This window comes from Daphnia carinata, chromosome 1 (assembly GCF_022539665.2).
Source record: "Daphnia carinata strain CSIRO-1 chromosome 1, CSIRO_AGI_Dcar_HiC_V3, whole genome shotgun sequence".
Taxonomy (NCBI): Eukaryota; Metazoa; Arthropoda; class Branchiopoda; order Diplostraca; family Daphniidae; genus Daphnia; species Daphnia carinata.
In genome coordinates this window covers 3,659,568-3,685,658 of record NC_081331.1, presented here as the reverse complement: position 1 = coordinate 3,685,658, position 26,091 = coordinate 3,659,568, and the positions used below count along the sequence as shown (strand labels likewise).

The 26,091-nt window shown below is 43.5% G+C and overlaps 2 protein-coding genes across 2 annotated transcripts in view; one reads left to right on the top strand and one right to left on the bottom strand.

Annotated features, from left to right (window-relative positions):
• The first annotated feature begins 42 nt into the window (after nt 1–42).
• On the top strand, nt 43–772 carry LOC130692410 (complex III assembly factor LYRM7-like). The gene is made up of 5 exons (XM_057515515.2): nt 43–96; nt 241–313; nt 386–456; nt 514–595; nt 666–772. The coding sequence occupies exons 1-5, from the start codon at nt 73–75 to the stop codon at nt 719–721; spliced, it is 306 nt and encodes a 101-aa protein (XP_057371498.1). The 5' UTR covers nt 43–72; the 3' UTR covers nt 722–772.
• LOC130692216 (transcriptional activator cubitus interruptus-like) overlaps nt 761–26,091 on the bottom strand; it is a 35,284-nt gene continuing 9,953 nt past the window's right edge. The window contains exons 2-9 of the mRNA XM_057515293.2: nt 19,845–20,040; nt 11,452–11,735; nt 6,618–6,740; nt 6,212–6,409; nt 5,303–6,060; nt 5,050–5,214; nt 3,326–4,984; nt 761–3,245 (exon numbers count right to left, since the gene is read on the bottom strand). Coding sequence (XP_057371276.2) covers nt 1,587–3,245; nt 3,326–4,984; nt 5,050–5,214; nt 5,303–6,060; nt 6,212–6,409; nt 6,618–6,740; nt 11,452–11,735; nt 19,845–20,040 — 5,042 coding nt within the window. The 3' untranslated portion in view covers nt 761–1,586. The remainder of the gene's footprint in view (nt 3,246–3,325; nt 4,985–5,049; nt 5,215–5,302; nt 6,061–6,211; nt 6,410–6,617; nt 6,741–11,451; nt 11,736–19,844; nt 20,041–26,091) is intronic.

The following is a 26,091-nucleotide window of genomic DNA, read 5'->3' as shown; positions in this document are numbered from 1 at the left end:
TTAATAATGATATTCAACTTTTAGATTTAAATTGTATATTTGCATTGCTGTAAAACAAGTCAGCAATCAAACATGGCCGCCCCCCTTCGAGCCGAGGTAAATAAACAAAGAAAAGACTATTTCTTTAGTTTCTTTTTGTTTGTTGGTTGTTGCATTTTGTTTTTCTTTCTTCTTTGCTTATATATTTTTGTACAACATTTTCTAGTTTTAAATAAAATTTATTTGGTCTGAATTTCCTAGGTTCTAAAATGTTTTCGATGTCTTCATCGAACTCGTTTGAAAGTGTTTACGAACGATGAAGCTGCAATGGATGGTAAGTTTTGGATTAAAAGTTTGAAGTATGATATCTTATCATACTAATTACGACCCTATCTACTTTTCTTAGCTGCACGACTCAAAATCAATTCTGAATTCCGAAAATATCAAAAAATATCAAACCAAGAAACTATTATGGAAGTAAGGGTTCATTGTTCAACATGATACTCGCAGCAGCTAAATTCTGTTTTGGTCTAGTTAATCAAATTTGGTAACCAAGCTGAAGAAATTTTGAGGACAAGTGTGGTGCAAGCAAGTCCCGTTGCTGAGAACACTTTCAGTAAGTTATGTTTTTAGATTATTACATACAAATGCTTTGTTTGACAGATAGATTATTTTGTTTAATTTAGGGCTCCACATAACAAAAGATACCTTCATGTACAACAACACTCCTTATAGAGGATGATTTGTAATGTATATTAGTATATTAATTGACAAATAGACATTCTTTCAACAGGCGTACAGTTTATTTTATTGGACATGTAAGTACAATTTTCAAGTACCCGAAAGCACAATTCATAGGCTGCCATTAAGGCCATACCACATGAAGAAACTTTTATCATTCAAAAAAATATGATGATGGGCATTTTGTTATACAAGTACCAAGACACTCTGATATGGCACTGCAGCAAATCATAAGCTGTCAAGGCACCAGAGATATGATTGATGGAGCTAACACATAAATTCAAAATAAGGCAGTATCACAAGAAATATTATTCAAACAGATATAAGAAATAAGGACACTCAAAAGGCAGGCAAACACAAACCGTCCTCCTCCCCAACAAACACTTGTCCCACGGAAAATGGGAGCGCAACAGCTGTAAAAGTAAGGCAGGTGATCATTCAGTACAATATGACGGCCAAGTTTTTACGTTTTCCTTCTTTTTTTTTTTTTTGTTTTTTTTTGTTTTTTTTGTTTTTTTTGTTTTTTTTGTTTTTTTTGTTTTTGTTTTCTTTTTCTGCTATTTGGCACTCGATATACATGCACGATATTTCTTCGCGAAACGTAACTAATGTACAAAAATTTTCAGATTATGATAAGAAGGTGATAATATAAGTGCAAACAAAAAAAAACGAAACAAAAACAATAAGAAGTTAAGGCGAGATCTTCACACGCAGTTTTTTGTTATACGGAGCTAACGGGATATTTGTTTTGTCACGTCTGATCAATGCGGTTTTCCCAGCTTATTGCACTAGAATTCACTCAAAGAAAAAGAAGCAGAGCACACGATAGCAATTACTACAAGAATGTCTCTACTATTGGTACTCTACTACTGAATCATTTGCAAGTAGCGGTTCTCTTGCATCAAGGAATTGAGTGACGTGTTCATGTCGTGAACGACCATGTTTGACTGATTGGCCGAGCCGGCCGAAGGCAACAAAGCTGCCGCTGCCGCAGCCGCCGCTTCCTGTCGATCAGTTGAGCTGGAAACGGCATCCTGGCCCGGTGAGAGCAGTGCCCGTCCGACTACGGCCGTCTCAGCAGTCTTGGTCATCTGAGGCTCACAAGCTCCAGGTTGTTGTTGCTGATGAGGAGGCTTGTTCTCCTTGGCCATTCGTGCACCAGCGTTGCTATCTCCTGTTGTCGCCCAAGTCTGACATTGCTGGACGTACTCGAGAGTGCGCTGGTATGTCTCAGGACGCATGTTGCTCGGCGTAGATACTCCAGTTGCCACGGATGGGACGGCTGTGGCCGCGTTGTTTACTTGTTGGTTGTGTTGTTGTGCTGGAGTAGCTGATAGCCCTTGGTTGCTCGGCTGTTGTCCAGCTCCTTGGATGCGAGCCCGATTGATGAAATCCTGCGATTGGCTAACGTCTTGGCATTGGATGGCGGATGCCACTTGGTTATACGGTGGTGGGCGACCATTATAATTGTTGTAATTGTTGCCCATTGTGGCATTGCTTTGCATGTTGTTGTACATTACTGAAGATGCATTTGTCGCCTGAATGTGGTTCGTTGGGCCATTTCCTGCGCCATGCATCGTATTATTCTGCCACGTAACATTGTCGTGTGGCTGCGGCTGGAACGACATTTGTTGTTGTTGTTGCGGCACGCTGATTGTGTTGTTGCCTGGGTAACCGCACTGCCAGTTTTGATTATTGGCTGGATTATTGTTACACACGGGCTGCGGCTGTTGATGGTGATGGCCAGTGCAAGGGGAACAAGGATTGTTAAAAACCTGCGTCTGGACAGCTACTGGATTTGGTTGTTGCTGGGCAACTTGCATGTGACCGCATTGTTGATTCATAACGTAACCGTTGTTCATTGGCATTGTCGTCTGCTGATTGTTACACGGCATGTTAGCCGAATTGTTGTAGTTGTTGTACGCCAACGGGTTGACGCCATTTGCATGGCCGGGTCCGTAGTTTGCAGCCTGCGAGTAGCCAGTAGATTGCATGGCGTTACATCCAACCATGTTGGGTTGTTGTTGGCCCGGCTGAGCTCCTACCACACCGTTGGCGACAACAGGGGAGGACTGAGCTGGGCAAGTGCTGTACATTGGAGGCAGTTGTTGTTGCTGACTTTGTGGCTGGCCAACCTGAGCTTGGTGGCAAACAGCTGGACCACTGAAATGCTGCGGAGCTGTAGCAGCCAAAGCTGGACTCGCTTGCATTCCCAGTTGATTACGCACAGTCGGTGTCGGGCTGATGCCGGCCGCCATATGCGTCTGTGTGCCATTGTTGTAGCCAACCATAGCATTGCCGGGTTGATGTTGAGCTGAATAATGATTGCCCGTGGCCATCGTTCCTGTTTGGTTGTACTGATTGTTCGTGTGTTGTTGTTGCTGTTGGAATTGATGGAACTGCTGCTGCTGATACTGTTGTTGCAGCGCCCTGAATTGTTGATGTTGGGCTGAATCAGGTCGAGGACTGCGGCCCATAAAGTAGGATCGTGGAGATGCCATTCTTCCATCTTGATTGACACTCACCTTTTTGTTGGCAAAGAGAAATTGATTGACTTCATTAGAGAACAGGGGCAATTTAATTTATTTTTCTTAAATTTCCTCACCTGATTGAGATACTGGAGCATTTCATCGGGAACGACAAGCTTCTCTTCGACCATGTGGCCCTCGCCGACTTCTTCCAGGACGATTCCACTGTTTGGATGATTGGGAGGGTATCCATTCACGCCTCGCGCTGCTGCATTGTTGTTTCCGTTCATTGCGTTGCGCATCATCGGCTGCTGCTGGACGTTGTTGACGCTGTGGTGTCTCTGCAGAGCGGAACTGAGAGGCGGTAGGGGAACAGCCGTTTGGGCGGCCATTGGTCGGACTGGATCGGATGCCCGTCGCATTTCACGCTGGCCCTGGGTCGGCTGTTGCGTGTACGACGGCATGACAGCGCCGGGTGTTTGGCTCTGGCGTGGATAAGAAACTCCACCATTCATAGCCTGATTCTGTCCAGAATTCATCCAGCCGGATGCAGAATTGAATTGATGATGGGGATGTGGACTCGGGCTGGGATGCACAGCCGCATTGGCGGCCAAATTCTGTTGACTGAGGGACATGCTTTGCGTCTGAAGAACCAGATTTTGAGTAGAGGCCATGTTTTGCATAATCAAAGCTCTTCGTTGCATCTTCTGCAGCTGGGCGGCCATCGAAGCCGTCAACGGCTGGTTGCTAACGACGCCAACCTGTTGGTGCTGACCTGGTTGGGCAATGAACGTCGTTTGAGCGGCTCCACCTGCCTGGAAATTGGAGGCTTCGCTGGAACGCCTCGAACTACCTGGCGAGATGGGATCGTAAGGAGACGATAGGAAAGCGGCCCGTCCGGAGACGTTGGAAATCTGCGAGACTTCCGACGAGCGACGGCTGAATGGAAGCGGCGAGGCTCCGGATCTCATGCTGCCGTAATAAGAGCTGACGGTGGTGGCGTTGCTGTCTCTGCGGATCTCTTGCTGGCTGCCCGGCAGGAGCATTGTTTGACCCAGCAACTGGCTGGTGGGTCGGTTGCCCATCTGCGTTTGAGGAGATTGAGTGGCCGTGGTGGAATTACCTCCGCCCATGCGGAGATCGGTGATGCGCTGATTGATTTCGCTCAATCCGCTGCCTCTTCGGCCGTTGATGCCGGGCAAAGAGAGCAAAGCGGGCATCGGCTTGGCTTGGAGTCGGCCCTTCATGCGGTTGCGGGCATTCCTGTCCTGCAGGTTGAAAGCGGCTGCTCTTCCGGGGCTGTTTCCACCATCGTTACCTCCAGCTCCCAAGGCTACCGAAACAGAGGCCGACAACTCTGCAATGTCGAATTCATCAATTTCTTCAGCAGCCCATTCTTGATTTTGATCCAGGACGTCAGCCATGCCACCGTTAGCCGTGCTGACGCTGTCGGGGTCGTCGGACGGACCGAAAGTGTCGGCGCACGAGACTACGCCCGGCGTCATGATGCTCGACTCGGTGCCTGGACTGCCAATCTGCCCGGGTGATCCGGCTTCTTCCGATTTGACGCTAGGGCTGGAAACACTAGCCGTCTTGTTGCCACCGTCGTCACTGCGCGGACTGGCGCCGGCCATCATGCCGCCACCAGGACTCGGGCCCGGTCCGGCCGAGTCACCTCCTTTGTGTTTCTTGTTGGCGTAGAATTCGGCGCCGTGGACCGTCTTGACGTGTTTACGCAACGAGCTGGGATCCGTGTATCGTTTGGTGCATCCTGGCGCTTTGCAGACGTACGGTTTCTTTAAATAGAAAGCATAACGTTCAATGAATGTTAGAAGAACGGCGATTAAAACGGTTGACGTACCTCGTTCGAGTGGGTTCGATTTTGATGTTTGGCCCGATCGGACGCGTTGCTGAACGCTTTGCTACAACCTGGGAATTCACACATGTAAGGTTTCTCACCGGTATGTGATCTCAAATGAGTTTTCAAGTTCTCCAGGCGTGAATACGCTTTTGAACATCCCTCAAACTGCGGAATTGAATTTCAAAAACAAATGAATTTGGGACATTAGCAAAACTCAAATTTCGAATAGTTTCTAAGCAAAACTACAACATACCGTGCACTTGTGCGGCTTCTCGCCCGTGTGTCTGCGCATGTGGACGACCAACATGTACTGGGCTTTGAAAGGTTTCTCCTCGCGGGAGCACTCCTTCCAGCGGCAGACGAAACTCTTCTTGTTGGCGTGGATGTGGTCGTTGTTGATGTGCTTGACCAAATCGTCTTGCGTGGCAAATTCCTTGTCGCAATCGCGCCAGTGGCAGTGGGTTTCGATGAAATCGCCCGGCTCGTCCTTCATCGGGTCGCCGGACCCGTCGTGGCCTTCATCGTCCATCGGCTCGCCACCGTGCAGGTGATGGTGGTGATGATGGTGATGAGACATTTCCTTGGGTGGTTGGACGGCGGCCGCAGCGGCCATCGGCTCTTTCTTGATCTTTGTCCGCATCTTGACGACCTCCATGTGCGCTTCTGTGTCGACAGTGCTCGACACTGGATTATGAGATTCTTTCTTTGCAGCCTCGTATTCTGGTTTGACACTGGTGTGATGTCCACTGTTGTGGTGGCCGTGAGAGCCGAGACCCATCGGTGGTGGATGATGACCTAATCCCGAACCAGATAGCTGGAAGAGATTATGTGGATACTGATGAGGTTGATTGCTGGACTGATGCAGCATCCCCGGATAGAAAGGTGAGCCATGGCCACCCAAACTGCCGCCCAAACTGCCTCCCAGGCTTCCCGTTCGAATCAGATGTGCCTGCAACTGCTGAAGGTGCGCAGTTGGCAGAGGTGGTAAGCCCATGGCTGGACTCAGGGCACCTTCACGAGAAGATAAGCGTAAAAAAATTATGAATAACGAGACGAATAATCCAACAAAAAAATAATTTCATTTCATCATTCGACGGCGATTGCAAATTGCTTTCTTGCTTTGCTTGCCAAATTGCAAGAGGTGACAGAACCCGTTATTTACCTGCTGACAGATGACCGTACGAGCCGGAGGTGGATGAGGAACGGGATCCGTTCATAATGGAAACGAGTGAATTGGGCGAGAATCGAATCATGGAGCCCAGGTCAAGCGAATCCGAATAAGGCGAACTGGACAGGGCTCGTTTGCGACTCTGTCGGATGGCGGGTCGTGGGCTGGCCAAACGGGAACCCAGATCGAAACCTGCAATAATGTAATAAATAAAGATGTAAATGATCATAACGGATACGTTGTCATGTGCGCATACAATTCATTCGAATGAATAAGTTATCATTTGGATAGAGGTGGGTGGGTTTCGATTTTTGAGTTGTCGTGAAATGGGCGCGGCAAAGTCAATGCAAATTGAGATGTAAACCTAACATTTGTGATGTGTTATGATTATTTGATTTACCGTCCAAAGAGAAGGGTAATTCTGTGGAGCCGAGCAGCGACGGCGAGTGGTGCAGCTCCCCCATGCGTGATCCCAGCACCGACATGTTGGCCATGTAGTCAATCGAATGTTGTAAGGCCAAACCTGAATTCAAAAAGAGGGGGGGGGGGGGGGGAAAGATGTTAAAAATTTTTTTTTTTTTTCCAAACAAGTCGCATGATATCAATCAGGTCACCGCCATCATCGGCTATGGTTTCATTCGACATACATAATATGCAAAGATTCTATAATGCGATCGATATCGCGATAGAGGAAAGACAAAGAAACGTCGGATATGCGGGTACCGGCAAATGGATTTGGGTGGGCCCGGCCCCCCCACCGCACGTAATGTAAATAAACCGTGAAAATGTCCCAGCTTTTTCTTTTGTTATAGGGTCCGAACTTTAATCATTAGCGAGTTAAACGGAGGGAAACGGTAGAAAAAAGCGCACACATTTTTTTTGGGGGTACAACGGAAGTTTGGCAAGGGACGCCAAACAACACAATACGTGCTAGACAGACGCTAGTGTGTGCTGGTCGTCGAAAATGTACATAATTGTTGTCACGATCACGAACCACCGCCATGGCAATACCACCCGGTTATCCTTCTCTCATCGTAATTAGACGATGAAATTACGCGGATGCCCGCACTTCCGTTCTTCATTTCGGTCATTAAAATATGGAAGGGAACAAAACTTCATTTCTTTTTTCTTCCTTTGTTCTTTTTTGCTTTCCACGAACGAACAAAAAATTATAAGACTGCGTGCTGATGGGAACCATTACCGTCTTCCTATTTCGGTCGCACACAAAAACCCACGACGATGCGACACGGAAAACAAAAAAAAACTGCGCAGCAGTTAATGTATTTGACCCTAACTCGAAACTTATCATTTCGCTTTAAAATTCCAATGTCAATCGACTAACCCAGAAAAATTGGCAGCGAAAAAAAAAAAGAAACGAACAATTTTTCTTTATCGCTTTTGCGACGCTGTTGTTAATTTTAGCGTTGCGGTCGTGTGACAACTAAACATCCAAGTGTCGATTTTGACTGTCGAGACTTTTAACGCGTTTGCCCTTAATGAGAAATAAAGTTGTGTCCCTTTATCTCCTAAATTGTTTCGTGGAAAAAGACATCTGGTCAACACATTGGCGACCCGTTTCAGGCAATGACCCTTCTCCCACAATCTATTTTTTTCCCGTCTTTCTGTCTCGGTTAATGACAGTCCGAGAAACAGAGAAAAAAAAATGAAGCACGCAAATTGAATTTTTTTTTTTTTTGCGTTTGTGAATGATGTCAGAAGGATATTATAAGCGGATGAGATGACTGTTGCTGCGGTCAATCACGCTCCGACGTCGCAACCAAAAATGGCTTCGCGTGTACTCAACATCGTATACATATGTATAAGCTCCTTCTCTGCGTGTAGTTGCTTTTTGATGTTGCCTCTTCGCTCGCACTTTTAACGATGATGGCCGTAGCTAATCGCTCGCAGTAACAACTTTCTCTGCGCGCACACACAGACAAAAACCAATTCTCCGCTACTTTGAAATGCTGATGGCTTCATTGCTGCCCCGCTACATTGGCCGGCAGCCCAGCAAACGACCCAACTCCTTAAAGAGCGTATAAGGTCTTTCACCACAGCTATGCTGCATAGTGTCTTCATTAAACAATAGAAACGAAGATTTGAAAAAATAAGAGAGAGAAAGAACGAGGGAAGGAAAAACATCTCAATATACGTACATAGAGAAATAGCTACCACTCTACTTCGTACAGTAGTTGTCGTAACAACTATACAGCGCCGTATTGAAGCGACAACAACTGCCTTGCAGCTATTTTTTGGTAATTGGCTGTAGTAATTGAAGCCACTTCTATTTTTCCCCCTTCATTCCATTTAAATTCGTTTCTATCTACATACAATAATTCCGCCTCCTGTTTTCTTTTTTTTTTCTTCCTCCATCACCACCTTCGTTTTACGTTTCCCTGCTGCTGCTATCCTACTAGTGTGGATAATATTCGACAAACAAAAGCACAGGTAGCCATCATCATCATTGACCTCCGCCTCTCATCATCATGAAGTCCAAATCTCTATCAGAGTTCGACGCATTCTTCTTATCTTCCCATCGTTGTCTATACGAGCACGGCTACACCTTTAATTACAAGGCCCCCCCCCCCCATCTACACCTCAAACTCCGCTTTCCAAAAAAAAAATAAGAAAACTCAGATTTTCTAGATTTATATGTACTTTTCCCTCCTCCAGTGATTTTCCCAGGACTGGTGCAGATGGTAATACAACTGAAGAACGATAAGATCGAGGGGGTGAACACAGCCCGAAGGTTCAACACGACGAATTGTTGTTGAGCGTGCCAGAAAGTCGTCTACCTTTTGCCTCTGTCTCACGAAAGAGTTTAGCCTCAATCGACGTGCGAAGGTTCTTTTTTTTTCCACCGCACTAGGAAGAAATAGGAAAAGACTAGACAGCGAGGAGAAAAGATGAGGTTGTTGTTGTTGTTGTTCACGTCTTGTGAATGAGGTTTCTGTTCTCCTTTTTCTCTTGATTTCTGGAGGAGGAAGTCTGTCGTCTGTCGAGTGGCTCACAGTTTGACATTGCCACTCGTTCACTCACGAACCCACGAGTAGTCACTCAAGGATATCCCCCCCAACTGCCTCCATCCACTGTTAACCATGACGTCGGCTCTATTATTAGTCATTTTCGTGTTAGTTTTCTTTTCAATTCTTTTTTTAAAACCATTCGTCAGAGGTCCTACCCCCAGAATCTTTCGTTGCTTTACCTATTCTTCTTTAACCCCCCCCCCCCCCCCCCCACTCGAAAGGCAAAAAAAAAAAAAAAAGAAAAATTCCAAGATGGAAAACTCAAATGAGGAGATTGTGAAGAACTTTTTTGTTTGACGGTCGGCGCTCCCTTGCTCTCCGAAACGAATACAACAGGAAAAAAAAAAGGGATAACGAAACGTGAAAATGTGTGTTTCTTGTCTACTTTGTGTCTGTGTTTCTTTGCCCCTCTCGTTCTATCTTCTTTTATTTTTCACGTCTATTTCGACGTATGTTTTGTTGGCCCATTACATGCCGGACCCCGCCGTATTTTATTTCCCTCACCGGTCATCAAAACTATATATGGAAACGGAGCTGTCTCGTGCGCCAAAAAGCAAAAATTCACGTCTTTTTTAGAATAACCGTCCTCTTCAAAAAGGCCTATATCAGCATAATTGCAGTTCATCTTTCATAGATACCTTTTTAGCTTCAGTCTTTTTTTTTTTTTCATTTTATGTTCATTGTATTTTTGTGAACGAAGAGGGAAAAAAGAAATCGTTTTCTTTCCTCGAGGAATGATGAAGGTAAAAAAAAGAAGATGAAGTTGTTAGGAAAAAAAAAGAAATTCCTCTCCACAATCATTTCTTAACTGCGCTGTTGCCGAGTGGTGAGGGTTCTTAAAGAAGAATAACAATAAAAAAAAAAAAACAAGTTTGAAAAAGGACGGCTGGTCTTCCACCTTGTGAGCGTGCAAGTCGTGGCCACTTTCGATCCTCCACGTTCCCAAACTGAAGCTATAAGCCCCTCTCTCTCGCCTCATTAAACCCGTTGCGCATAAATGAGAGCTCAGATTATTATATAGACGTAAAAAAAGACGTACGCAGTCGACGTATGCAGACGAGAAGGTGGAGACGATCATAAAAAAAAAGAAGAAGAAGAAAAACTCCTTTGGTCCGGTTTACTCCGCGTTAAGCCACGCACAGACGAGAATAATCAAGGAGGGAAAAAAATAAAAAGCTCAGCTGTTGCAGCACGGCAACCCAGGGACTAAATCTTTGTTCGAGACGAGTTAGTTGCTCGTTAATACTAAATAAAGAACAATAGAAAAAAAAAAAAAAGTAAGAAAAAGGGAGGAGCCGGTCCAGCAGGAGGACCACCGGTTGGTGCGGGTTTTGTATGAAGAAAGCGTAGAATTGGGTCCGGTTAGAAAAAATTTAATAGTGGTAGTAAGGCACGCGGCCTGTATAAGACGTTTGGATGGAAAGAGAGGAGTGGCCAGTCTCGTTTTTCATGGCCAGCTTTAGAGGGAGGTTTCTGCTGGACGTGGAAATAATTACAACACGAACTTGGGGCCCTAGAAAATTTAAATTTATGCCGCGTTATATGCGCAAGACTCTTTCCCATCTAAACTGGCAGGCCAAGTTCTTGTGCAGTTAACGATGACGACTTCATTGCCGTTCTCTCTTTTATGTCTACATTTTTTCTTTTTTTCTTTTACGCTATAAGACTCCCAACCGAGATGGGCAGAGATTTTTAATTTAACACAATGCGCCCTTATCTTTGGTGTATATATTTAAGAGTTTGATTCCCATTGGCTGGGTGAAGATCAATAGACGAAAGGACCTCCAAAACTGCTGCTGACCAGAGCCAACAGTTTTAGATTGGACCTGCATATTTCTATAGTTTCCCTCTCTTGCTCGCTACAGTCAATTTGGATGTTGGCCTTTTGAAACGGAATAGAATAATCAAAAAGGAAATAATAATAAGAAAGAAAAAATGCCCAAAAAAAGAAGTTGAAGGACTTTTTTCGTGCTTCGAAGAATAGTGTAATGCCTTTATTTAGTTGAGTGAGAGAGAAAGAAAAGGTAAACCCTACGGCGACGAGCGCACGAGGAGGGGAGAACGAAAAGGTGAAGAATGTGTCGGTTAAGTGTAGAAAAAAAAAAAAAAAAAAAAAAAGGGACGGAGAGCTAAAGAAATAAGAGACTAATTGAACGAGCTACGTGTAGATAGAAGAAGGTGAAAGAATAACTAAAGAAAGAAGTCTACCTCGAGGGTCGAGCGGGCTGAGGCCCCGTAGCGAGGCCGTGGGACTCGAATGCAGCGAACTGTACAGGTGCTCGACGTACGGATTGAGCCGGTAGGCCGGATGAAGCTCACCGGGACCGCCGGATGACGGAACTCCCATGCCCATCGGATGAGATCCACCCGAACCAACTCCACCGCCTCCGCCGGCTGCGGCCACAGCGGCCGCCGCGGCTGCTGAACGACGAGCCGCTGCTAATAGTGTTAGCTCCTGGAGACTTGCGCTGCTCGCACCGGACGAAGTCAACCTGTGTGTGTGTGTGTGTGTGTGACAAGATACACACAAGAAAGAAAAAAAGACAAACAAAAACATCGTTAGCTTAATTTCTTTTTTAAACTGGGTTGTTGAACAAAACACGAAAAGCAATCAAATAGGAAATTGGGAAACTTGGTTCAAGGTTTTTTCACTGGCCAGAGTTTTTGTTTTTTTGCTGGGAGAGCCAAGAATTTCGACAGATTACACAAGGAGACGTCAAGTTCTTGTGCAAGTTAGAAGGAACAATCAGCAGCTGGAGACCAGTTAAAAATGGTGTTTACGTCACGACGCAAACGCCGCTGTTTGCTTGGTTTATATAAATCTCATGGCCGGCCAAACATCGCAGCACAAGAATCAATATACAAAACGAGGAGCTTGACTTTGTTGCTCCAAATTCGAGAGGCAAAGAGGTCGGAAAAAGGGAATTGAGGGTGGCAACAATGTTTTGCTTTTCGCTGCTGCTGCTCGCCATCAACTTAAAGGCGAAGACAGATAATATCCATGGCTGATGACGACTCAAAAAGTTCAAGTGTTCAACAAGGACTTTCGGAGTCAATGACGACGTCCCAGATTGAAGAAGAAAAAAAAGAGACAAGCAAACAAGACAAGATATACAACAACAACGGGAGCAAAAAAACAACGCAACAACATTGGATGGTGTTGATTGAGCGCGGCCGGACGAGAAGGGCATACAATTAGGAGTGGCCGTCATAAATAGATAAACCAATTAGTGCGAGTATGAACGCGGACGTATCGCTGGCCGGGGTGTGTCTGTTTCATTATAAGAAACAAAAAAAGTAACAACGCCGTGTGTTCCCTAATAATCGACGCTCGATGGAGATCCATACAAAACCAATCTTATCATTTTCTTTTTTAACATGAAATATTTTCGTTTATGTTATTTTATTTTTTTTTTTTTTTTTTTGAAGAGGGGCAAAAATAAAGGGCGGAGTAGCCGGAAAAAAAGGGGCGCGTCGGCGGCGTCGTCAGTGAACGTCCAAGTGTTAATCCGACACGTCGGCAGGAGATTTTTCACGCGCTTTCAAACGCGCACAGAAGACGGTTTTTGACTGGAGAAGAAGAGGAGATTATAGCTCGTCGACGAGACTTTGGTTTGTCTTGGCTACGCTGCCAAACGTTTCACTTCGCTGGAAATTCTCTTTCTTTTTTTTTTTTTTTTTTAGCTCTTCCAGTTAAACAAAAAGAATTACGTTTTCTTTCCCCAATTATTTTTCCTTTTTATTTTTTCTAATAGAAGAAAACAGAGTTTGTGTGCAACTGGCGGGTTCCTCTTAACCCGTCGTTGTGTCAGCAGTTCATGTCCCCAATCTACCACGGCGCCACTTGCCCAAAGTCAAACTGAAATTTCGGTTCGACGTCGGCTCCTTATTTTTCTTCCCATATCTAGCGTGTTTGTGTGTGCTGTAAAAATGAGCGTGAAAAAGGTCGAAACAACAATACTCGGTCATCCGTCGTAAAGCGAAACGAGTGACCGCATCCCTTTACATGCGCTCATCCAACCCGAAACATTCTAGTCAATGGAATCGGCTCGAATGGAATCGTGAATTGCGCTTATTTTTATTTTATTTTCTTTGTTTGCTGTTATCCATCAGTGGACGTTCGCTTTCCGTTAAACATTTGGTGAGCTAAACTTTAGAGATTGTCAGGATAGAATCACACGATGAACGAAGTCACACGTCCTCCAGGAAAGGGAGAGACTCTTCAAAATGGAAAAACGTGGAGAGGCTGGAGGGATTGCGTGATGTCGAGTCGCGTCACTGTGCCGCCACTTGCTGTGATACAATTGAGCAGATGATTTCGTCTACCGACGGGAGTAATTCATATTTTCAAAAGTACAACAAACAACCTGCAGGGACTACCAGTCGCTAGGGTGTTGATGCGATGCGACGATCTAATGACAGGCCGTGTTGTGAGATCCTTCTGGACCCCGTCAAGACGGCGACAGTCTTCACCCACCCAAAAAATGTAACATTAATGGATAAAACAGCAGCTCAGTACACAGATCAAAGAAGCTTTTTTTTTCTGGGTTGAGATTCATTTCAAAAACTTTTGATAAAATGAGGAGGCGTCTGGAAACTGGAGACAATGGTAGATGCTGTTTTTCACTTCCAACAACCGTAACGGGCAAAGAAACTCTTCTCTTTTTTTTTTTTTTGCTCCAGCAAGTCTCCCATCACCTTGATTAGACCTTTCGAAAAAAAAAAAAAAATCCTCAGTCCCCCGCCTTCGTTTTCCTCGACTTCTTTTGTTGCTCATTGTGTCCGTGTTTTCTGCTCGCCATTATGTCAACACAACGTCATCCGCCATCGAACAGTTGAACCGAAATTTTCCTTCTTTTCAGTTTTCTTAGTTTGTTTTTCATTTTTTCTCTTTCTAAAAAAGAGAATTCGAAATAAAACGTAGACGAGGCCGTTGGACGAAACGAAAGTCACGGAACGACATCTAAACCCAATGGAAAGACCTTGAAGGCTCTTTGCTTTTGGTAAATGGGCCGGCATGTTGAAGCTTTTGTTCTCGCTCGCATTCCACAGATTCTCTTAAAGTGTTGACGATGAGGCCCTCATTTGTGATGTTTGAGCCTTTTTTTTTTTTCTTGTTCCAAACGAAGCATTAAAAAAACAAACAAAATTCATCCGAACCGGAAGTCTGCTTTTGGTGGGTGTTGATCTCGCTCATCATCAACCTCCTCTCCTTTTTTTTTTCCTGTTTGTTTGTGTTCATTCCTTTTGTCTTCGCTTTTTTAAACGCTTGAAATCTTTTTTGAGCCATCAAATTCCCAAACTATTTTCACTAAGCTGCTAAAAAGGAAAAGCTTTAGACGGACAGGTTTCTCGCCCCTGTCACTTATAGGTGGAGCTAAAGTCGGAAGTGTCACTGTTGAGGATGAGGCGGAATGCCGCCGGAACCCGGGCCGCGCAACAACAGCAACCGAAAAAATAGGTGACTTGAACTGAATGTGTCGCAATGTGCCTCCCCTTCTGTTCCACCATCAGCTGATGGATGATGTAGGAAGCGGCAAAAAAAAAATGGATGGGTGTGTGTGGAATTCCCGGTCATCTGGCGTGCAGACGACTGTCTTTGAACTTGTATTCTTGTAGAAGCGCCGCCAATATATTCCCCTCAACACACACACACACACACACACAGAATGAAAAAGAACAAGAAAAAATGTGTGCGGCAGTGTGAACTTTGACTTTTCTTTTGCTCTCACTGGAACTCGTTATCACGTGTCGAACAGAGTCGCCAACGACACCCAATAATGTGAAGGGTGTGGAAGGAAGTGAAGGAATCAGCGCGTTCATTAACAAGTCATCTCGCCCATGGATGTCCGTTCCCTTCCAAAAAATGCGAACATTTTTCATGTTCCAGTTGCTAATCGAGTACCGCCTTATATACGAGAAAACAAAAAAAAAGAAATATTCAGCCTATGATATACATATCCGTAGTTGATGACCAGATGCTGCCCAGCAGCCTCAAGTTATTCATGACGTTCGGGCTGTTGCATGGACGTAGGTTTGCTGCGCCAGAACACATCGCAGTTGCACTTCAAATAAACAAACACAAAACACTCTACGAAGCTTCGTTAGAAGAAGAAAAAAAAAAGCTTTTCTTCCTTGTGATTCTCTATACGATCAGGATTTTTTTTTTCCCTCTTTTCATGTGAGCAAAGGATTGATGGAACAGCTTAGGAAATGACGACGGGGGCTGAATCATAGTCAAAACATGGCGATAATGGGTGCAGGGAAGACGAAAGACGCCCGTTTGGCCGTCTCTTCTCTCTGTATATATATACAAAACAGCGATATTTAAAAAAAAGAAAAGGATGGCCAAAGAAAGAGAGAGAGAAAAAGGCCCGGCTGTTTCGTGACGTGCCTTTCCGTGAATAGCTAAAAGAAAAAAGTATACCTCCCCCACCCCCCCCCCCCCCCCCCCAAAAAAAAAAAAAATAATCATGACCGAAATCATCATAAAAAAGAGACTGTGTGTGCGCTAGGCTACACACATAACATGAAATGGTTCGTACGATGGCCTTTGTCAATGAAAATAATCAACACCAATGTCGAAATCAAACATTTTCGCAGCTCACGGAGCCTGCCGCGAGAAAACCTCTTTGACTCTTTGTTGATCTAATCGGCCGTTTCCAGTTCCGTTAAGAGGGAAGCGTGCTCGATGGCGGAATAAAGAAAGAAAGAAAAAAAAACAACCCAATGAGGAATACAAACGGATATAAATTTCTCTCATCACATGACTGTTTGCCTTCGTCATCGGTTCGTGACGCGCGCTTCAAATTCATTCTGCCTTATCGCAATCCCCTTTATCGTCCGTTGACATCTCGTTTTTCTCTTTCAACACGCAGCACGATATTTAGATGTTTCAATAGAAGAGAATCAACTCACGTCCAGTTTATTTTGATTTGCTCATCGTTTTCTTTTTTTTTTTTTTTTTCAGTGTAGGGGCATAACCAGCCGAAATGATCTATAGAAAAGGAAACTGTGCGTCTTAACTTTGGGGGGAAAATGGTGGCGGACGGACGTCAACAGACGACGGGAGGAAACGTTTTATCAGACGAGTGGATCGTGTGGCTTCAGTTCGATGTTGTGCCACCATCAAGTCTTGGAACGGATCAAATATCATCGTATAACTTTTGCTTGATGTTGTTGTGGGTGAGCCGTCAACCGAGCCCACTGTTTATGGATGGATATCAAAGCCAAATTTTCACACGATATGACCCGAATGATGGGGAAAAACCATCAACAGGTCCCTTACTGTCAAGCGGATGAGACTCGATTTTCTTTTTTCTTGATTGGGAAGTATTAAAAAAAAAAAAAAAAGGAGGAGGAAGCCATTGAGGCAAAGTTATAGTTTTTTATAGAGGATAAAGTCTCGCTGTGGTCATGGACGCATCTTCAAAAATGCTCCTACCCCCGCCTTGTGTCCGTCTCCCCTTCGTTTTTGGACGCTTATCTTTTTTTTTTTTTTTTCTTTCTTTTTTCCATGTCAAAGAATTTCTCAACAAACTGAGAGAGAGGAGAGATTAGGTCACAACGACATTCGAGACGATGTTTCCTCTCTAAGTTGGGGGCGCCATGTTTTGGTTTGTTGTCGTTAGGCCATCTGGTGCTGATGCGCTTCTTTTGCTTCTTAACGGGCACTGACGTTAAGGCATCGCGCTTAAACCTTCATCTTCCCGTCAAATATTTTTTTCGATTTACTTCGACGAGCTCCTGTCGCATCATCATGACGCCCCCTTCTGCCTCGTTTCTTTTACAGCTAATAGAAGAAAAACAATAGGCGCGCAAGAAATTTGATCGAGTCTGTGAATGCGCGCAGTTATGCATAGCACCGGTGGCTGATGAGAACATGAACTTTCCAAAAAAAAAAAAAAAATTTGAGGAGGAGGCGGAGTAAAATATGTCGCATTTTTTTTTTCTTCTTAAGTCTTCAATGGCTTCAAACCAAGTGGTCCGAAAATGATCTCTCATCTTCCGCCTGTCCGGACGCATCAAACTGTTCGAGTCCACTGAACCGATAGCCGTTTAAGGTTCTTTCTATTTCCCCTTATTTGGCATGTTCAAAGGAGATTTTCTTTTTTGTTCTATGCCTTCCATCATGAGCTTTGACGGTAATGTGCGTCGGCCTATACGTTTTCAACAACAACGGCATCAAATGTCATGGACATGTCGGCTTTTATAAGGAAGAAAAAAAAAAAAGAATGCAAGATGCATGGCTCACGGTTGCACTGGCAGGCGTTCACGCTGTAGAAACCGGCGCGTATTTTGAAAAATATGTAGAAACGCAACAGAAAAAAAAAAAGAACGACAGACCTGCTGCTGTTTGAAACTTTTGGGAACGGTGCAATTCCGGCGGAATGGTTGCATGGAAAGAGGCGATACTCATCTGAAGCTGGATTGCCTCGGCTCATCGTTTTTATGTTATAGCTGGATAGGGAGAGGTTTTACGTAGGAAAAACGTGCAGTATACATAAATACAGTCTTATGTGCGTGTGTGTGTGCAATACCCTCGGTATTATCGGGTAGTTTTCATTTTGGGAGAAGCCGTGACAAGCCGACGACAGCTGGGACTGCTCCGTTTGTTTGTCCGGCTCTAAAAACGAAAATCTTTTCTTGGCCTAGAAAATAAGGCAAGCTAACATCTACTACTACCTTTTTTTTTTTGCTTTTTTTGCTTTTCCGCGTGTGTGTTGTGACAAGAGCAGGTCTCCTTGTCTATTGCCATATTTTTTAGCTTTACTTCAAAATCTTATTTTTTCTTTCCTGTCTCTCCGTGTGTTTCTAGAATGAGCAGAAAGCCTCTGCAGCTTATCTCAACACACACACACACGGGGCAACACACGCACTTTGCTGTCGGAAAACAATAAATAAGTGCAAACGGTGGGTTGTTGAGACAGGGAAGAAAAAAGAAAGGAAAGGTCGGGATCTCGATTTAGATTTGAGATGTCTACGGCGCCTATCTTCAACGATGGAAAAAAAAAAAGCGACCACGTCCGTGTTATCGGTCAATTTCGTCCCAAACGGCCCCCAATTCGCTATCTTTTTCCTTCTTGTATTTTTTTCAATTGCCCTTTCAGAGAAAAAAAAAATGTTTCTTTCCGTTTTTCTGCTCTTCTTCTTTTTTCTTAAGTTGGGGGGTGATTTTTCAAATGTCTTCTACTACCCCCATGAAAAAAAAAAACAAAAAAACAATAGAACGAAAGAGGAGGAACTTGTAGCACCAACCGAATGTCTGTGTAGGTAAATTGTCACCGGCTTGACGACACTTTCCGCGATGCACTCGGGGGTCATGGGGTATTAAAAAAAAGGGCAATAGCCAAGAAGACAGAGAAATAACCATAAAAAAGGAGAAGTGCTTTTTTTTTTTTTTTACCCCCCAATTTTAATAGAAAATTGAGGGCTATACGTTTGGTTTAACACAAAACAAGAAAGGAAAACCCACTAAAATAAAAAATACGTTGGAAGAAGATTCTTCTGGGTTGGCGCAGAGGCCATCAGACGCGAGCCTCCTATGACAAAAAAGCAAACCCCCCTCTCTCCTCCCCCCATTCAAAAGAGGAGGGAGAATGTTGAGGTCAAAGACAAGAGAAAATGCTACCCCCTCAAAGGAAAATGTCATTTTCGCCGGTGTCTCTCTCCTTCTAAAAACTGGCGGCGGTCGATTTTTATTTTTCAAATAAATTCTTGTCGGCGTATCGAAAGATTGAGGTGGATTGAATTTGTGTGTGGTGCCCGCTCAGACAGCGCCGGCAAGCAATAAAGCCATTTAGGCCTATCGGCCAATCCTAACGCGGCCAGTGGCTTTCGATCGACACATTTCTTCTTCTATTTCCGCGCATGTTTTTTTGTTTTTTTTTATAAAGAATTTTATATTGAAGCGGCGACGAGTACTACTGGGCCTAGCTGCCCACTTTTTTTTTTGTTTCATATGTTGGCCACAGTTTTTTTTTTTTTTTTGGGGGGGGGGGGGGGAAGGGGTTCCATATTCCACAGCCAGATAGAAAATAGCACCGATTGAAAACGTCGTATCATTTTGTAGCCACCCTCTTTTTTAAGAAACAAATTTCTTCACTAAAAGATGCTGCGGTTAGTGTTGAATTTCACTTTGACGTGGTAAAAATCTCACAACTCTCGTGGCGCCAATTCAAAACCATTTTTCTCGGTATTATTGATTCCTCTCCAAATGCCAAATAAAAAATAACGGGAAAAAGAGAAATCAATATTAAAACTGATGGAAGAAACATATCAGAGTTTTGACGTGAAGTTTCCAGTTTATCTTTTGGAAATTGTCAAACGCTTATCAAAACTACGAATTTTCTTAGAAGAAAGGCCATCGCAGTTGAAGGGAACGCGCAATTTTGGCAATAGACATCTAGGGGCGGGGTAGGGGGGTCAGCAACAGTTCAACGCATAATAATATCATTTCTTTTAAATTAGGATGTGGTGGCGCCCATTGGAAGGCGAATTCTTCGATAACGCACAACAACCCGAAAAAAAAAAATGTCTTCCACGAAAGCTATGAATAATTATGCACTATCATATATAGGGTTGAGGCATTTTTGGCTTACCCTGGGTGTCCATGGAAGGTGGGATGAATGCGACCCGACGGGTCCCAAAGGAAACGGCCATCGGGTCCTCCGCGCTGATCGGCGGCGGCCGCGGCGGCGGCAGCGGCCAGCGCTCCCGGCCCGGACGCGGCCGGCGGGAAGGCAGCGAACGCAGAAGGCATGTGTAGCGGAAGGCCCCCTGCTCCAGGCCCCAGTCCTATCATTACCAAGAAAATTGACACACACACACAAAAAAAAAAAAAAAAAAAAAAAAAAGGCAAAACTGTTAGAAAAATCTTTTGGACGCCAAAATGCAAAGATAATAGAAAGTGAAATAACGCCACAGGTTCATAAGGTACTCCTCCTTGTTGACAAGGAGACATTCTTTCAAACGACGTACGTGTGTTTATTGTATGTGTATATCGGTGGCATTTGACATGTTTGCACGGAGCTATTGATCCTCGTCTATAGACTAACTAAACATTCAAACATTATTTCTCGTGTGTCTGTGTCTTTGTTGTTTACTCGACACAAAAAAGGAAAACTGGGCAAACGAGCGTCAAAACTTTCGACCAGCCCCAAGAAAAGACCGTGCGCTGCTTGTGTATTCTAGATTATCGCCTCCCACTGTCGCTGCGTGTCGTTTCGACCGATAAAAAACAAAACAAGTTTCAAATGGAACAAGAGCCGTGCACAACCAGGAAGATGATATGGAAGAAAAAAAAAATAGAATAAAAACAATTGGAGCCACTCAAATGAGTTGATAGCATTTCTTATATATATGTATTTATATATATATATATATATCCTCAATTGTTCTCAATGTTGCTTGATAAGTCGTTAAGTTTTCTCTTTTTTTGTGTGTGTGTGTTTCTTAAAAGGGGACAAGCACAATTTCTGTGTGTGTACAGTGAAAGAATAGCCTAAATATAGTATCTCTCCATTATGGCGGCGGCGCGCAGCCAACGGGGGCAGGTAGCAGCTTGGCAATCGAGGAGAGAAAAAAAAAAGCTGAATAGCAGGTGTGGTGCATTAGTATGCGAGCAGAGTGGTCATGGCCAACGCAGAAGGATCAGCTAAAGAGAGAGAGAGAGAGAGGGGATATATTTGTATGAAGAACAAGACAAAAAAAAAAAAAAAAAAAAGCGCAAAAAAATTGGTAGTCGGAGAGAAGAGAGCAGGTTAGAAGCGCGAATGTGAGCTTCATTCCGTGTGTGTATGTGTGTGTGCAGTCGATGGTTTGACACCAATTAGCTGACTCGGCTCTCTGGCTTTATTAATGGCCTCACTCTCGGGTAAACTGGTCTGTCCCTTTTTGTGTGTGTGTGTGTTTCTTTTAACATATTTTTTTCTTCTTCTCTCTCTCTCTCTCTCTCTCTCTCTCTCTCTATACAAGACTCCCCTCGGTTGCTTTTTATTATCGGACATTTCCATCAGTTTTTCGACTCTCGATGTGTGCGGAGCTTTTTCCTCCTGGAACAAGTTTCTATATCTGCAACTAAAGAATTTTCATTGTGTAAAGTGGGACCTTCTTTTTTTTTTTTTTTCTGTTCCTTTTGGAGGAAAAGTTAGAAAAAATTTTGCCAATAAATGTGTTCATTATGCGCAAGAAAAACCTGTAATGCAACAAGAACATAGCCGAAACGCAAATTTCGACAAAAGGAGAAGATGGTAATCAGATAATGTCAGTGTAGGCGCCACTGTGCACTGACCATCACCGAGCTCGCTTACACCTGCAGACTTTGCTTGCGGGACGAACGCGGGAGAGAGGGGAGGGGCCGTCTCAATCAACGGGCCAACAACTCAATCACCATCGCCTTGAGCGATGGTAATCCACACACGTCCGACAAGAGAAAAATTGGGGGATTTCGAATCCGTTGTTGTCAATATGCCCCAACAACAAGGAAAATCTCGAACGGAGCTCATCGATTTGCCCTCCTTTATAATTCTGCAACATGCCAATAGAGGAAAAAAAAAAATAAAAAGGTAATACCTGCAATTTTTGCGGCGGGACCGGTTGGTGGAGTGGCAACAACAACAAAATCACTCACACGAAAATTTCAAAAAGAAAAAGAACCACACAAAAACACTGCCGGGGGATGAACAATCTCTTCAATTTACACCAGATTTTGTTGCGTTAATCAAGCGCGATATCATCGAAAATAAAAACCAAAGAAAAGAAAAAAAAAAACTAAATCAGGGAAGTTGATCCGTCACAAGTAATCCAATCATGTACGGTAAACAACGTAGACTCATCAACAACAGTCTGAAATCACGTTGGCCACTGCTGTCAGTTTTGTTTTTGAAATGCCAACAAAAACTCACATCGTCGCACACAAAACACGAAACGAAAAATCGCGTTCAAGTCCCGAAAAAATAAAAAAAAAAACAAAAGTAAAAATGTTTGTTCGTACGTCGGCGATTTGAAAACGGAACCGAACGACAACAACAACAGAAAAATAAAAGAGCGACGCGAGAACGATACGATGTTCACCGTGTCACAGCGGAGTAGAGACTGGCGCGGCCACGCTCCGACTTCTCTCACGTTCTCCTACACACTACACCCTCCCTCCGCCACTCTCTATTGGAGGAGGAGGAGGAGGATAGCGGGTGGGCACAACTGCGGAGGGTGGTAGATTCTTTTTTTTTTTTTTTTTTCTCTCTCTTTTGTCCCGCACTGGAACACACGTACAGAAAACGGCGGTGGTGGCGCAGGATGGAACAGGGGGGCCCCCAAGAAAAAAAAAAGCGCGCTAGTGTGCCCGAAGGGCATGTGCCTCTAATTCGAGAGCTGCTGGCTGGGCAATGACAGGCCGGACTTCCCTTCGACTTACAACTCAACTTGTGTGCGACTCTCTTTTTTTCTTCCTCCTTCAAAAATCCTCCTCTCCCCTCCCCCTTCTTTGCCTTTACTGCTCCTCTACTCTTTTATATTATTATACTTTGGTTTGGGTTTCTCCTTCTTCTTCTTCTTCTTCTTCTCCTTCTTCTTCTTCTTCTTCTTCTTCTTTAACCTCTTCATTTCTTCGGTCATCTTCCTCCTCCGCCACACTGTCGAGTACGATGTGTTTTTTTTCTCTCTCTCTCTTTTACTGCTCAGTGGGAGTCCCGTCTCCACCCCCCTAGCACCCACCTTATTCCATCTTTTTTTTTTCTTTTTTTTTTTTTTTACTGCACTCGGCTCATTCTCTCCATCAGCTCCACTCTTTTGTGTCTACATCTTCCTTTGCTCGTAGCTGCTCTCTATCCAAGAAGAAGGAGACGAAGAAGTGGAGGAAGAAGAAGTGGAAGAAGAAGAAGAAAAAAGGAAGGTCAGAATTCTCTTCTGCACCGATGGAACAACTCCGTGCTTTGGTGTGTATGCCAGAGGCGATACATTCCTCCACAGAAACACATTCACTCACTCACACGAGACCTCTCTCTCCGACCGAGCACTACACGTCTACTTGTTGCACTATTTTCTATCTCTTTCTTTTTCCACTAAAAAAAAAAAAAAAAAAGGGATATCTGTAAATACGAAAACTTCCTGGAACTTCCAATCTATTACGATCCTGTTTGAGAACATTATTGCCGTTTAAGAAAAAAAAAAAAAAAAAAAAAAAAAATCCTTCCGGCAAACGCTCCAAATGACTCAATCTCCATATTTAGGCTTATTAAGGAACCTGCCTCGTTCCATGCGAGCATTGACTCGTCTTGATTGGCCTTTGATGATTTAAAACGATGCCCAACGTCTGTATTGTTTTCGGATGAATAATAACAACATCAGACAACAATAAAGTTCAATGGGTATGAACAACACCTGCGTCCATCTTACCCAAGTCGTGCACAACATTGACGCACATTTTTACCTAGATCCTGTTCTTATATTAGCTTATGATGCAACTATAGACGTCTGTTGTGACGTGACAATGCAGAAAACTTTGCCTTTTTTTTTCTATGCATATATCAACTGGCGCGCAAAAAGAAGAAAGTCGTGATTTTTAGTTTTCCAAGTCAACGTCATCATCTTTTGTACCTTTTTCTTTTAAATCTTCTCCTTTCTATCGGCCTCCTCCTCTTTGGCCCGAGTCAGCAAAGAGCAGCACGTGTGTACTGTGTATACAGACACACATAGCCTACTCCCGCTAGAAGAATCAAATGTTGGAACGTGCCCGTCTAACGGCCAGCCAAAGCTTTTTGCTGCCATCCGGATGTTGTGTAAATTGTAACTGCATGTTATTACGACACGAACGACGTACTGCAGTCATTCTAGCTAATTTGACATTCCATTTTTATGAAACAATAACGTAGCAATCTTTTCAAAGTCTTTGCAACACTCGTAAAATATTTTTTTTTTTTTCAAACACAAAGTTTTTTTGTTTTTTTTTTTCTGTTCAAAGGTTTCAATTTTTCCTTTTAAGATTTCACCCAATGATAACGACCATCTGGAAAGGTGGAATCGATGACTTGAGCGCTAAAAAAGAACAAGAGATCGATTGAAGACTATGAAAAAAGAGAATATTCAATCGACTGTGGAGATGTATATGCACGCACGGAGAAAGGAGGAACAAAAAAAGAGCAGCTAGAATAGTATGCAATGAAAGAAGGTACCACAGGAATGCCACGTAATGACAAGACAATCTGGCAGACGTCATCATATCCAGCAGAGGTAAAAAGGAAAAAAAAAAACAAAAAAAAACCAAAATGATTTTTTCTTGTTCCAGTAGAAAATAGGCAAAGATGCCCTCCTATACGTAGGAATTCAAACACTCGGAGAAGAACGGGATAGGCAGTTGTTTATGAAATCATATCGCAAGCGAAATGGATTCGGAAAAAAGAAATAACTGATTTCGTACAGCCACGAAAAAAGAAAAAGAAAACGAGCCCATGACCCGATTTTTAATATTCGCCTGATATACCGCCAAAAGAATCAAGCCATCCACTGCTGGGGCATCTACCTAGATCTATTAGTTTCACGAACGTTCGTCCAAGATGGAACGATATACCTAGGAGCTGTTGGTGTGTGTGGAGAGCCTTTTTTTTTTTTTTTGGTTTGCTTTTGACGATCGGCCATTACGAAGGCGGTGGATGTGAAATTGTGCGCAGCAAATTATGTAGAGCTATTTGCGTAGAGTCGTGTTGGCCAAATTTCACGCAAGAGATTTGCCCCGCATCTCTTACGTGTAGCAATTTGAATCCCGCCCACGGTGCGAGGCCAGTCGGTCGGGAAAAAGAGCGCTGTTTAAGCCAAACACGTTTCTGTTTTGTTGTCTTGCTTTTTTTTCGCAGAAAAACGAACGACCTCATCATCCCTCTCCATCGTCGGTGAGGTTCCTTATCGTTAACATGAAAAATCTGTAGGAACAACGTCAATGCCTATGCGCACCTCCGGTTTAAACAACACAATCTGGTTGGAGCTACGCGCGCGCTCTCAACTCGTTTCACTTTTAATGTAAGCGAATGGAAAAAGAGAGAGGGCCGCGCGTGCGCCATAAAATAAACGAAACATAAGAATAGATATCTTGTACCAAGAAGAAAAGCCGAAACAACCGAACAAAATAAAATTAAAAAAAAAAAAGGAATATTTTAAAGGAGAACACGAAAAAAAAAAAAAAAAAACTAAATCATATCTGAGAAAAAAAAACCTCCCCAAACTAAAGTCGTACCGTAACGACTATATAGGTCCTCGCGCTCGTGTTAGACCCAATCAGCAGCTGAAGAATAAATCATTTGGTTTCCCTGAAAGTCAAAAGAAGAGAAAACCTGAAGAGCAACCCCTAGAGGCAGGCTCGTTTTTTTCTTCCAATAATGAATTTCAAATGACGAAATGATGATGAAACAAAGGATACGTAATCAAAAGAAAGACAAATTAAAGGAACGTTTTTTGTTTTTTTTTAAGATATTGAGACTCAAATCTCTAAAGAAGTTTTCAATTGTTTCGGATTTTCGTATTTGTCGATGCAAAGCGGATTTCGATTGGGATGAACGTTGTATAATCTCCTCTTACCACTTTCTTGATCTCGGATCAATAAACAGAACGTGGGATCATTCCAGCTGAACTACTACATTAATCTATTGAACTTCAACATCCTCAGCTTCAAAAAAAAAAAAAAAAAAAAAAGAAGAAAGCAAAGCTGGTCTTCAATATTTTTCTCTTGTTTGTTCTTTTCTGCATATCCCCTCGTATCTATTCTTCGTCGAATATCTTTTGTGAGTTTTTCTTATCCAAAAATGGGCCTTTGCTCATAGAAATCAGAAAAAGTTGGGGAAAAAAAAGGAACTATAAGTT

Bases quoted from the DNA above. Each gene is read 5' to 3' on its own strand.
- LOC130692410 (XM_057515515.2), top strand. From the start codon at position 73: ATGGCCGCCCCCCTTCGAGCCGAG. The intron at 97-240 runs GTAAATAAACAA...TGAATTTCCTAG, and splicing joins CCGCCCCCCTTCGAGCCGAG to GTTCTAAAATGTTTTCGATG. The intron at 596-665 runs GTAAGTTATGTT...TGTTTAATTTAG, and splicing joins CGTTGCTGAGAACACTTTCA to GGCTCCACATAACAAAAGAT.